General features: G+C 35.9%; 1 protein-coding gene across 2 annotated transcripts in view; it reads left to right on the top strand.

The window, feature by feature from the left end:
* The window catches only part of LOC120540031 (serine/threonine-protein kinase 32C), a 422,829-nt gene that overhangs the window by 160,782 nt on the left and 247,174 nt on the right, over positions 1 to 14,873 (top strand). The window contains exon 2 of one of the 2 annotated variants that reach the window (XM_039770484.1): positions 4,297 to 4,386. The exons of the other annotated variant lie outside the window; for it this stretch is intronic. Within the exon in view, the coding sequence (XP_039626418.1) occupies positions 4,297 to 4,386 (90 nt within the window). The remainder of the gene's footprint in view (positions 1 to 4,296; positions 4,387 to 14,873) is intronic. 2 annotated transcript variants of the gene reach the window in all.

The raw sequence follows: 14,873 nt of genomic DNA, 5'->3' as shown, positions 1-14,873 counted from the left end.
AAGTTTGCCCAAGTCATTACAAAATGAGTATCAAATGGATAGCCTAATTAAATGATCTGCTTTCTCTCAGAATGTCTTTCATTTCCCATGCATGGCTGGTTCTTATCTTTTTCTCTTCCAATTCTTTTTTTTTGCTTGCATTTATTTCTTCATAGGGGTGGGGATCGACTTGTTCTCAATCCTACTTTTTGTAAAAATTGATTGATTTGTATGGAATAATTACAATAAAATCAATAAAATAAAAAATAAAAAAAATAAATTATTTCTTTCTTCTTTATTGATCCTGCCTGCAATATTAGGTAGGTCGTTACATTCTTAGCATCCTGAAATTCACAGGTACAATGAAGTGGAATTAGTTGTCGATAAGACCAGTAATACAATGAGGGAAGCATCATGTGGTGTTTTCTAGTTTCAAATCAAGTTTTTTTTAGAAATACAGTAATTCATGAGTCTCAGGAAATTTGGAATAGCTCTGATGAGTACTAGAACATATCAAATGAAAGAAGACTGGAGGTGGTAGATGGCATGGTCTGGTTTTAAAAGGTGACATCTCTCTAACACAATGACCCTTAATCTTAGTTTTAAGAACATATCTGTTACTCATTGGTGATTTCCAATTTTGTTTGCAGAATCAGAAATACAATACAGTTTAATGTACTTTTTTAAGAAATCTGCCAAAGAGTCTTTTTTTTGTTGTTGAATTTTTTTTAGACTTCAGTAAGAATAAACAACAGGTATCAAAACGCATTCTAGTCAGTCATTAGCAGCAACCAACAACAAACCCCCTCACAGTCCTAACCCATCCTTCAAAAAGCTGCACAGTAAAAGGGGAGCCTTAAGGATTACAATTTTTAAATGCACATTTACAGTAACCTGGGTAGTCATGTACGGCTGACACAGCATGCCCAAAAACAAAGAGAAGAAGTGTTAGGACCTAGCGAAAGTATCAGGCATAGCCCAGTTATGTTTTTATAATGGGTTAATGGTATTCCATTTGATATCTGCACAACCTCTCTGATAACTCTCAATTACTCTGTTTTCAAGACTTTTTCCTTTTCGCGAATGATTGAATTCCATAATTTCTTTAACTCATTGGTGGATTGAAACCATGAACTGAGTGCTACATCTATGTACAGTATTTACTGGTTTCACAAATAGATGTTTAATCACACATTAATAAGCTGGAATGTTAGTTTAATAATTGCATCCATGGACCACAGAAAGCATCTACAGTAGGGAGAGGCTTGGAGATTGGGTTTCACTGACATTTGCTGCAGGTCTCTGTATTCGTACAATTCTTTTAGGGGGAGTATTTGATAATGTTCTAAAGATGATTCAAAGTCGATTCATTCAACATTGATTTAACATCATCTCACATTACAATGCTGTATTGGAAAGAAAGCCTAAAATTATAAGTGTATAAGTGCCTCATCAGAAAAAGGACTTAAACGTCAACCATCAGTGTAAAGTAATTCTATTCTCAGTTGTTCTCTTTCTATCATATTATGAACAACAACTTGGCATGTGCTAAAACACTGTATTTCATCATGGCTTATCTCTGTCATACTACGTAATAATACGCAGATGTTCAATAATGTTGATTGTTTTTTTAAATGTAATGTTTTGCTTTGATTTCAGAATTATTGTCACATATATACAGTGAGATGAAAGTCTGTCTTCATGTTTGACCAACAAAGAGCAGACGCCACTGTCCTTGGTAGACTGCCTGAATTGTACACAGTTACTGTACAGTATATATAGTATCCATCCATCCATTATCCAACCCGCTATATCCTAACCACAGGGTCACGGGGGGCTGCTGGAGCCAATTCCAGCCAACACAGGGTGCAAGGCAGGAAACAAACCCCGGGCAGGGTGCCAGCCCACCACAGTATGTATAATATAATATTACAAAATAATAGGTAGTGGTCAGTGAAACGGTCAGTTTTGTCTTGCATGCAGTTTTGCAAAATTGATGCTAAACTTCATTTTGTATGTAATTTTGTAATGGTGAAAATTTATTAAAAAGGGTGTTTTGAAGTTTAAGTTCTTTGCATGGTTTGAAAGAAAGGAACATTGCTTCTTAACATTTGGCTGTCCTGTACACCCCTTTTGAACCTGTATATTTTACATAAAGACTTTAGATGAAAATAAACAGGGAAAGCTGAACCTTTGATATTCAATATGGATAAACATGACCCTCAATGAGACAAAAACATATACTGTACTTTTAAACAAAAGCTGTAATGCAACGCAACAATAACATTGTTGTCCAGATCAATTGAGGAGAAAACACTGTACCAGAGATCTTAAATGAGATCCCGCTTTGACTGGTACAGAACTGTGATGATAACAGTGTCCTTCAACCTGCACCAGTGCTCTGTTGCTGCCTTCATAGCAATGCACATAAAAAAATTTGTGAAAATCAGTTCAGGGACTTTTTTTGGTTGTTGATCAAACAAACAGATTAAGATTTTATTTACAGTATATATGTTATTAAAACTACAATACTACTAGCACCCCACCAAATTCACAGGGGCTTGCCAGTTCTGTTTGTGGTAGATATTCTGTTGATTCATGATGCCAGATGTTCAAGTTTAACATGATTAAAGAAAGAGGATTTACAGAAAGAGAAGCAGGGGATTCTAAGTTAAGGCTAAGATTAGTTTTGCAGCGATTGTACCCAGACAAATAGCCCGTGCGGGATTAAAAACAAAGGTAAGAGTAGTAGTATAGTCCAGGAAAACTAATCTTCCAAAGACTTTTGTCATACTCTTAGTACATACTACATTTTGTTTTGTCTTTATTTTATTGTTGTTATTGTTAAATCTGTTATATACTTCTGTACCCAGCTTCCAGAGGAGCTTATAATTCATTATCAGTCCCACCCATACAATTATCACACATGTATATGCAGCAAAAGAAATACTCATTACATTTCTTTGAAAGGTAAAACAGTTTGATATCTCAGACTTTAAAAGATCATTTTAATACCAAAAGCATGAGAACCTGCTGATACATTGGTCCTGCACTAGACATCATATATTCTGGCATATGAGGACCAGGGCTCTATATAAAAATTGAGTTGTCGCTTTAATTTGACCCTTGCTTAATAACCTATTTTTTTTATTTCCTCACTGTTCATTTCTTCATCTTTGCCATTGTTTTCTGGGTTATAATTTGGTTTTCTCTTTCATATTTTCACTCAATTTTCTCAACTTTATGGATAGACCTAGATCTGTCTGGGTGTACAAAAATCAGAAGACAGACCTACTTAGAGCTTTCTGTTGGTGATAGCTCATAGGCAAAACATTTTTAAAAGTATGACTAAAGTGACCCAGTTAGTTTTACTGCATTGTGCCCTCGTTTGCTGATATTATTCACACACAGTTTGCAGGTTTGGTAGCTTAGACTACATTCTTCTTACATAGTTATTTTTGATAAGGTGAAGCAAAGTTCAATCTGGAAATGTTTTAACATGAAGCATGTATTCAAAGACACTAGATCAACATGAATGATAACCACAGGGTGAAATATTGTAAAGTATATCACCCTTCCCAGAAATAGTGATTCGTTCCACCATTCGATCTACCACTGGTGAAACCAACCCACTCAGGGATAATTACAACATTTTTATCACACTGTTATACAAAGTACAGTATTACAAGTCTGTAACACAGCACAGTAAAAAAAAACACAGTACAGTACATAAAACTCTATTGGCAAGCAAATCATGGAGGTGAATGTGAACAATGATACTTGCCTAATCAATGCTAAAATACCATCTCAGCCTTTACCAAATGCTATTATTTCTCATGCAAATCATATCTTCTCAGATTCTGTTTGATGATGAACTTGAACATTTCCTTATCCTCAGCTGTTGTTGCTAATATACTAGAGAAAATGTCTTAGGACTAATAAAGAGTTTTCTAAAGCAGATTTGGCCAGAATTATTTCTCAGGCTATCATATGAGTTTTCATTAAATTGGGTCACATGTCTGTATGCCTGTCTGTCCGCATGAAACCACTCTGCCCCCTGAGGACCAGTTTTGTGGCAGACTTTTTCTTCAAGGAAATTTGTCAAGATAGTTCAATTTTTTGTTCAGATATCTCAAAAAGATTATGGTTGTTCTAAGTTTATAAATTTCAAAATTTCCCTTTGAATTTGCAAACAGGTAGATGTAAAAATGGAGAAACATTCTGTGTAACTTCAACTAAGAATTAGTTTATTTTTTCAATTTTACCTTGCCTGAACTTGTATATTTTGCATATTTTCCTTTTTTATTTGTCTGACAGATGCTCGGATGCCCAGTGCAAGTGAAACAGACACTGGGCAGAGCATGAGCAAAGAGCTCACACAACAGTACCTTTCTCCTGCTTCTTTAGGTAAGTTAACTAATAGATTGCAAAAAAAGTCATGTTTCTGGAAATAAATGGAAGGGGATGGAAAGCAATTATGTAAGCATATATAAGACTGAATTAATTAAACAATAGTATGTGCAGATAATTATTGTAAAGAACCGACATTATCAACCAGCAGCTAATTGGGGTATCAAGTAATTTATAACACGTGAGAGGTGCATCTGCCCTAAGTGCTATAAACATTGGACAGTGGCATCAAGAGATGGGATGCTTCAGTAATTTAAGCCCCTGATATTTCAATCCCAGATATCTTCAAACAATCATGGCAAGCTCCTGATCTTCTTGCCCATTAAGTACCATTCATATTCCCAGTACACAATAAACAAGATCATTTCCCAGTTATTTATTTATATAGTTTTGATTGATTACTTTGTTTTAAATAGACAGGGAACTTATTTCAGTTTCTTCTCTCCATTCATAAGTTAATATTTATAATTATTTTATACTAGTATTGGCCATTTTGGATTAATACATACTGTAATTTCCAGTTGCTAATTATTAGATACTACTTTGTTTCAAAAATGTTATGTTTAAGAAAATTGAATAACAATTTGTCACAGATTCTCTGCAACCAACACACATCAAACAATGACAGTTTCACATCACTTGAATTGTAATATACTATGTGTGAAAGCTGTTGAACCACCACAAGCTTCTTTGTGCTTTGTTTTTTCAATTCCTTTGTAAAGTGCTGTTAAAAAGTACATATTTAATGTCATCTGCTAACACATGCAGTTACATTGTATTATCACAATTACTTCTGAATATGACTCATTGTTACAAAACTATTTAGTAAACAAAAATGTAATAACTGAATCTTGGATTGTGCAAAGAAAAAATGTGTAATATACAAACTTTCAAATCAGTTAACTTACTCGCAGAATGCACCTGGATGTTATGTGTACATTATCTAACTTGTTTTATTTATAAATTAAACCATTTGAACAATTTTACAATTGTAAATCTTTAGGCAATTTGTTTGTTTACATTAGAAATTGATTGATTTGCTTCTATTATCAGTTGAAATTGTATTTTTTTTCTTTTGAAAGCATACAAAAATAAAACAATGACACTACTTGCTCAGATAGATTAAGAATCTGGAAATAGTCTCTGAGGCAATGCTTTTGACATTCACCAGTCACTAGCTCACACTAGCACTCATGTACTCCCAGTTGTCTTAACTTGCATGTGGCAGGACACACTTATGCTTCCTTTCCCAAAGCAACTCTCAGTATCTCATATTTGACAGTCATTTTGAGGCAAATGGGCCAATTAGCAAAAAATGAAGTTAGTATGTAAACTAGGACAATTCATTAAACAAAATGAGCAATTTAGTTACTTGCCTTATTAACATACTAGGCTCACCCGCCTTTTAAGGCGACCGACTTTTAAGTTGACCACTTCTTAAGGCAATTCAATATGTAGATCAATTTGATATTTTATACAAACTCATTAATTTGGTTATATTGCATTTGAGCGGTATTTCTGTTATTTTTGTGATGAAATTTAAACTTTTTTTCTATATTGAGGTCGCCCTTTTGAACCCCCCTGATATTTACTACGCGGTGAGGCATTTGTACTCCATCAACATTAATTATTTCCAGAGACATCATTTTGTCTATTTTTCCAGCGCATCGCGCACAAAAGCAAGAGAACGATGGGAGCACCAGAACTCTTCTCACATCATGTCGCTTCGTACCGCAAGCTGCAAGTAGTAAGTCTGTGATAAGCGGAATACCGCTACGCTTTCCACTCACGGGACGGAAGGACAATCCCGACCGCTTTTATATAGTAAGAAAGAAGAAGAAGATATCGCACAGTCTGGAGTAGAAAATCAACTTTTACCTGGAAAAACGAAACTACAAATCCCATCGTGCATTGCAAAATGAACGGGGCGTGTGTGAAACTCCGCGCCTGCATAGCATTCACGGGATGGAAGGACAATCCCGACTGCTTTTATATAGAAGGATGTCATAATATAGTAAAGTTCTCCATTTTCCATATTTGCCCCCAGTAAATAAAGGAAATACAGTATATAATACTCACATAGCATATATCACACACAATATGCCAGCTTGGTTCAGTACATTAATGAAGAAAATATACATCATTTATCAGTCCTTCAGTACTGACTTCCTTGTTACTATCTGATAAAGTTCAGTAGTGAAGTACAATTTCACAGCAGACAATTCAGTGTCTTGAATAAAAGAAACTAGTTGAAGATCATCACATTATTTGTGAGGATGCAGGACAAATCACATTCTATTTTTATGGCAGCTACCAAAGCAACATGACTCTTGACACAACCTGCTATACACTGCACTAGGGGAGATCCTCAAGCACTTCCATGATCTCTGTGACAATGCAGTAGCGAACAAAGCTACAGTACATCAATTTACATTCTTCGCCTTGATTGCTAACACCTGTTATTAACATTTTTTTCTGTAGCACCTTGTCAGCATGAATAGTAAATATTTTTATTGTCATGTTTAAGGCCTCACAACACCATTTTATGAAACTGTTTATTTGCCAGTTTTAACATGGTCACTGACATATTATTTTGAGAACAGTGTTTCATTGCTATCTCATGACTGATGCCATTGTGTGTGACATCAGAGGTGTGACTCTATTTTAGATGACAGCACCTGTGCTTTGTTATGTTATCTGTTTATTAAAAAAATCAAAAATTATTACATAGCATACAATTTTTTATAGTATTTTATAGCCAAGAGAAAATACTGAAGCCAGTGTTAAGGATTCCCAGTTAAATTGTCTCACTATCCATACAAACTCCTGATATATGGAGGAAATAGAAAGATATGCTACATTTCTATTTTCCAACAACATATTTCCTGCGTTCCTTTATTGTGGGCCCTATACAGTAAAGATGATAGAATCATATCAATCATGACAGTATAGGGTAGAGAACAGTTTGCACTGATAATTAGCAGAGGATATCTGATTTGAAATCAGCAAAGAACATTAAACAATCACTTATAGGTAAATGTAGTGTCTTTAAATACTAGCAGTTGTGTCACTGTATGAACATTTTTATCTTGATAGTGTTTCTGTCCTGTATGCTTATTCTTCTAAAGATAAGTTGCTGACCATGTGCCCATAAATGTTCTCATGAAGAACTCACATTTTATTTGTCAGTTTATTACCTTTGAAGATTGTAAACAACTGTATATCTCAGTGAAAGGCAACCTTTTTCGGGTTGTGGTGCATTAAGTCCAAAAATTTTCTTTCGCGGCACACCTGAGGGACTGCCCATAAATAAAGTCGTGACGACACAATCTATGGACAATCGGCAATAAAAACGGTTAATTTTACAAGTTTGAAAGACATTTTATTAATAAAGGAATCAAAGGATAAATCTTAAATTTAATTAATGTGAACATTAGATTGTTTTTCAGCACATATGAGATTGATGCGAGGATCAATTTTCGAAAGACAGACATGCATTTCCTGGTCGATCATTTGAAGTCTCTCGCGTTTTTTAGACTTTATTTCCGTTATCTGTTTTTCCAACATAAAATATATTTTTTAAACATTATCTTTTTAATCAACCAAAAGTTCAAAAACACTAGCAATTTTAAATATTTTACAAAAGTTTTTGCGGCGCCCCTAGAAAATTCACCGGTTGCCCGACAATGGATATCTAAAACAGGGATGGGCAATGTTGGTCCTGGAGGGTCGCAGTGGCTTTAGGTTTTTATTCCAACCCAATTGCTTAATTAGAATCTAATCCTTGCCAATCTCAGACCTTATTTAATTTTATGGCTTGTTAGTCTGCAATGTTAGGTTCTTATATCTTAGATTCCTTTCCAAGGATATCATCCTAATGATTTGAAGCCTGAAACAGACAATTTTCAGTCTGTCACAAGCTCTGTTAAGTGCTTTATTAAACCAAATAGTGCATGATGAATCTGCACAGACATAAATGGAAACAAGTCAGATTGAGAACTGCTGGCTAATTTGACATTTTAATCTTATTGCTATTAGGAAGCCAGTAAAAACAGTAAATGGAGCTATTTAAGACTGAAATAAGCAATTAAGGGTGGAGAACCTTAACTAGCGAGACCACTAAAATGAAACATCAAAATGTCACTTTAGCAATAAGTGCTTCATCAGCAATAATTATCTTCTCATTAAGAAAATGGGTTGGAACAAAAACCTGCAGCTACTGCAGCCCACCAGGACAAACATTGCCTACCCCTGTTCTGAACAACTAGTATAGAACTATTGTGGCTAGTTGGAAGTACACTGCAAAAAGGGAATACAGCAGCAGAGTAATATATTGATAAGGAACTTCATCTTGATATTAATTTTATGTACTTAAATCCTGCAGCACAAAGTTTAATTTCATAGCTGTGGTTCTGCATACAGTCCACTGATGAGGTAAAGATGAGACACAACAAAGGCCTATGTAAAAAAAAATGGACACAAGCAGGGTGCCCCAGTGAGTCTGCCTCCTGCATTCCCAACAGCAGGAGTCTGCAAATTTGAATTTCAGGTTATGGTTTTGTCTTTGCTATAGTTGCATCATACATGCTTAATAAATATGGGAATACAAGCAGCTGAGCAAAAAAAAATGGCAACAATGCTTATTACTGTGCCAGTTTTTGGTATGAAATATTCTTTAACCCCTTTAAGGATAGGCACTGCCTGTGGATTAAGTATGTCTTGGAAGTGAATGGATATTAGTTAATCTTGCTTTCTGCTTCTGTTTAGAATGTTAATATTACCCATACTGCCAGGGAGTCATAAGAAATTTCACTTCATTGCAACAAAATAAATTGACTCTGAAGGTGGGGTGAGTATGTGTGTGAAAAAAGCTGTATCATAATGTGGGAATGTTATGTAACAGTAGCACTTAAATCTTCAGAAGCAGCCTGCCTCTTCACTGAAACAGTACACAATATGAGAAATGAAGCATGCAAATGAATATGGTGAACTGCTTCATTCATTCTGGGAGAACCTTCATTTGGTTCCTGAGGATTTTTGATTTAGCAGTAAACAAGATGAATTTCATTTTTAGAAAGACAATTAAATAATGCAGCAATATGTTTATGTATATACATATATTTAGAGTTTTGGATTACATCATTATAAAAATCGTGAAAGGACATGTTGGGGAAAAGAACTGTTAGGACTGACCAACTGTCTGATACAGTAGCTGTGCACAGATCCTGTGTTTAAGTCTGCCCTGGACACATCCACCTACATATTTCACAGTTTTCTACAAGTGTTTAAAGGGCAGCCTTTTGGATCATTCCACATAATCTATTCAAGTGCAAGAGCAGGTCATGTACAGTAGTATATAACATTATTAGGACAGTAGTTTAACTTTTGGCAGCACCCTTTCACACTGGTAAGGACTGCTTCCTCACATCTTTGAAAAATTGGCATTGAATTCCCATCTGGGCATTGTTAGTGTGGATTAATAATGATATATATGAGACCCTCTTTATATTATATTTTTTATAGAAAATGATTTGACATTAGCTTACCTTAACATGAATGATTAATATGGCTGTGTAAACATTGCATCACTTTAGGAAAATAGATGATCTGCAGCCAACACTGAAGCACATTAATAAACAAATACAAAATATTTTCTGTATCTGTTTGCCATTTCACATCATACTACATATAAATGTAAATTAGTATTCCTGACATCCTCAAATCTATATCATTAAAGCAGTGAGACAATGATATCACCTCAAAGAACACATTAAAAATTTTTCAGAAGAGTATATAAAAACCACTCAAATGCAGCTCAACCGTGGCCACTTTCCAAAACCACCCCCTACCCCAACTAATTAGATATTGTCAAGTGGAGAAAAGAAAGGAAGTGAGAGAGTAAAATGATAATCACTGGCCTGTAGCTATCCAGATTTCACTCTCTGTTTGTCAGTGGTGGTACCTGAGGATTCTTTAATCTGGGATGCTTATAAAAGATAAACTTCCAATGATTAGAAAAGGGGCGGCACGGTGGCGCAGTGGTAGCGCTGCTGCCTCGCAGTTAGGAGACCCGGGTTCGCTTCCCGGGTCCTCCCTGCGTGGAGTTTGCATGTTCTCTCCGTGTCCGCTTGGGTTTCCTCCGGGTGCTCCGGTTTCCTCCCACAGTCCAAAGATTGTGGATTGGCGATTCTAAAATTGGCCCTAGTGTGTGCTTGGTGTGTTTGTGTGTGTCCTGCAGTGGGTTGGCACCCTGCCCAGGATGACCTCTGGGTCATCCTAGCATGAAACTATTGGGAGCTTATCAGCAATCATATCCAAGGAGAAAAACCTTCCTTGGAAAGACAAAAGAAAAAGACCAGTAGAAAAATGTGGGATAAGGGAGATATATTCAGGGACTGAATCCTAGCAAGAGATTTAGAGACAAGGATTCAGAAGGAAAACATAGGAGACAGTGGATGAAGGTGCCAGGAACATTGAGAAAACACACATGGAACAAAAGTTTGGCAATATGTCTCATGGCAAAACATTCCTGGTATAAGATATAAACAACACACTATTTTAAACAGAATAACCTTATTATTTGAGGCCAGGGAAATATTCCAAGATAATAGTGGGAGTTTGATATCAGATTTGGGGGATGTGCAGAAGAAACTTCATAAGGCCAGACAGAATGAATGAGTAGGGGATGATAGGAAACACTGGAAAGAATTTTGATTAACATAAAGATTGAAAACTTTTTTTTTCTCAGAAGAGAAATAGGGGAGGATTACGGAAAACAAGCATTCAGGACTGATCTTAATTGCAAATAAAAAAATAAGAATATAATATTTATTAATTACTAGCAGGGGTACCCAGTGCTGTCACCAACTAAATTACAGAACAAAACATAGACAATAGTATCCCCCTGTACAAATTAGAAATTTGTGCAAAATTTAATGGAGAATCAACAGTGTGAACTTTGCAAACTGGACAAACAAAAGCACAAAATCAGTAAATCAGTTTAATTTTTTTTCCATGTCCTGTATGAGCAGATGGGGCTACAGGAGAACTAAAGAAAACCCAGACAGACAGGAACAAACATCCTTGATTTTAAAGAAGATTTGAAATTATTGGATTTATGGTCATCCTCCTTTTTCTTGACCTTCCTTTTCTTAAACAACATGTGCTGAATAAGCCAGACATGTTTTCTAGCTAAATCTGATTTTTCTCAGAGCTATTGTTTGTAACTATTACTAATTTAGTTTAGTATTAATCAAGATGTGAAAAGGATGCTAAGGATAGAGCTGCTAGGCAAGAGGAAAAGAGGAAGGCCTAAGTGATGGTTTATGGATGTGTTGAGAGAGGACATGCAGGTGGGGGGTGTAACAAAGCGAGATGCAGAGGACAGGAAAATAGAGAAAAAAAAACATCCCCCTAACGAGAGCAACCGAAAGATAAAAAGAAGATTAATCAAGAAACTTATCACACACAATATCTTAGTTGTAGTCAATGGGAGCCCAAAACAAATATGCAACACAAGCCTTAAAACTTACTCAATGCTAACACTTCGCAGTATAAAATGTCCTAGTGCATTGAAGGTAAAAAAGGAAAGTGGGTGCTCTGGACTGTGGAAGGAGAAGAGAGTGGAATTAGAGTACAAAAATCTAAAAGGTAGGTGGAGATTGAGGTCTATTCAGCGTGTGCCACATTGGTAGCTGCCAAAGTGAGTTGATTCTGTGGTATTTTCACAGCACAATAAAAGATTTGGAATGGTACTGAAAAGTCACCCCTTCAGTTCTTAGCTGTATAGTTTGTCACCCTTAGTGACAACAAGGTTTAATAACTATAACCATTAAATATTACATGCTCTTCAAATAGAAGTCATATCCGGTTTTGTAATGTGACGCGGCCTTTACCTGTACACACCTATAAAGGGCTGCAACAGACAGAAAATGAGCAAAAGAAAGAATGAGAATTGGAGAGGCAGAGAGGAATATTTACACAGCTAAACTCAGGCTCTGAATAATTGGCAGTTGTAGGGGCACAGGTGAAAAGTGTAAAATAATGCCAATTAAGAACAAATGCTTTTGCTGTAAAATATTGGACTTAGCACTACTACTGCTGAAAGATGTTGATGCATGCAGCAGCAGACCCATACTGTTGTGCATGGTTTACATTTGGTGCCTCATAGATTCCTTATAAGCACTACAAGTCTTATGTTTCAGGTACTGAAATTACTGAAAGGAGAATAATAAACATTGAAAAAAATCCATTCTTTTTTTATTTTCATTTTGGCATATTTTTTACATATTTACCTGAAAGGTAGTGTCATGCTAAATTTCATCATAAATAGTATCCCTTTCACAATTGCATGCCTGTAAACTCCACCTATTCCTATTAGTGTGAAAAGAACATGTATCATTCATTATTCATCAGAATAAAAGTGTCAAGACAATTTGAAATTATTTCCAACTATGTTCACTTGTTATAAACATACCACCAAAGCACAGAATGCATGTTTTCTGAAGCTGGAATCTTTACCACTTTAAAGTAGTTTTTTCTCTTTTCTTTTGCTATTGTATTTGCTGTAAATATAAGCCCCTGTAGAGGATAATTTTTATTTTAAATTTATAAAATATTGGAATTTCTTGAATTGAGAATTGAATCCATATTCTTTCATTTTCTTTTTGTCTCATGGGCCTTATAAGTAGCTATGAAAACCCAAGGAAGATTTTTCTTTGACACTTTGGGTACAGACTACAGCACCTGCCATTGTGGCAGACATGCAAGCATTTCTCCTCTGTCTGCTACTTGGACTCAGTGCATCTCTTTTTAGTTCATTTTTGAGATTTGAGACTCTGTTGTCAATCTTTGGTAGGGAACTTTAGATCCATCTTGGGGATGCCACAAGGGGAGAAAGAGGTTCACTTTCAGATGTTTCTTGAAATTCTTCATGGGTCCTTCAAGCGGTCGGGCTCCCTGTGGCAACTGGGAGAAAAGAACCTGTTTTGGGAGTTGATTGTCAGGCATTCAAATGACATGTAATTCAGTGGAGCTGGCGGTACATTCACCTAACAAATGGTGGATCTCAGTGTTGGTGATTCAGTTTTCCCAGATCACTTTGAGGACATACTGATTTGATGGTTGCTCTGGTGGAATTTTTCCATTGCCTTCAGATGCTTCATTAAGTAGTCCTGGTCTCACAAGTATATAGGAGGATGCTGATCACTACACATTAAATTGAAATTTTGGTCTCCATTCTCAGTAGATGTTTGCTTAAAACCTAGAGGTGCAGCTATTCATGTGCAAAGTGGACTTCGTGCATATCCTGTTAAAAATGTATATTTATAGTTTAAACATTTTTAACATTTATAAATACATTTTCACTTAATAGCTCAAGTTTCTGGGGCTTATGAATATCATGTATGCATTTGAAAAATTGAATTTTCTCTCCATTATAAAGAAATCCTGTAGGAGGGAATGACGATACGTGATCTTCACGTTAAGATCACAGAAGACATAAAGTGCCATTCAGACAGCCTTGGTGTCACAATCCCTCCTAACCCATTAACAGCAGTGTTTGGTGTTCTTACCAGATGGGTTTAAAGTGGAGAAGGACAAACAAACTGTGATTGCACTCACTACACTTTTGGCACGCAGACTTATTTTGCTAAACTGGAAGAATCCTCACTCTCCCTTTTTAAGTCAGTGGGAAACCGATGTTTTATATTATTTGAAATTGGAAAAAATCTAATCTTCAGTTAGAGGATCTGTACAGAATTTTTTCAAAACCTGGCGGGATCTAATCAATAATATTTTAGAATAAGCTCTTAAAGCACAGAGGAAGCAATTATCTCTGCATTTCTTTTTCTTCTCCATTCATCTCTATTGGTCTATTAAACTCATCAATTTAGGTATGTTTACAAGCCTTAAGTTTTACCCCATTGGCCATGCTCTCTTTCTCAGGGTTGGGGGTCGACTTGTTTTCAATCTTATTCTTTGTAAAAATTGATAAATTTGTATGAAATGATTACAATAAAAAAAAAAAAGATCACGGAAGACATTTAAAAGACCCGCGAGACGAAAGACAATGGCCATGGAGCGTCTCGCGGGGACCGTAAACATGATACTTTGTGCCAAGAGATTGACCCAGGAACATCTCGCGAGGACGGAGAACATGAGATTCTTGCAAGACACGCTCTGCTTACAAGAAATATCAAATAAGACCACGAAGAGAAAAACCATCAGTCGTGTAAATGCTTTGATCACACACAGATCCAGGGCTCTCAGCACATATAAAGCGTATAAGGACAGAGCGCAAACAAAGACAAATTATTACTCAGAGAAATAACGGAAAGGGAAATAGAGATCGAATATAGGGACATTGGTGATATGTCAGAAGTATGTAAATATTGTAAGGCTTTGAAGTTCAAGTCACAGACTTGTAGATCGTCTAATTCGTGTTGCCATCAGAGAAAAGGTGTGTCTATACACAATGAGGAGGT

This window comes from Polypterus senegalus, chromosome 1 (assembly GCF_016835505.1).
Source record: "Polypterus senegalus isolate Bchr_013 chromosome 1, ASM1683550v1, whole genome shotgun sequence".
NCBI classification, from domain to species: domain Eukaryota; kingdom Metazoa; phylum Chordata; class Cladistia; order Polypteriformes; family Polypteridae; genus Polypterus; species Polypterus senegalus.
The sequence above is the reverse complement of the archived record's forward strand: the minus strand, read 5'-3'. Positions and strand labels throughout refer to the sequence as shown.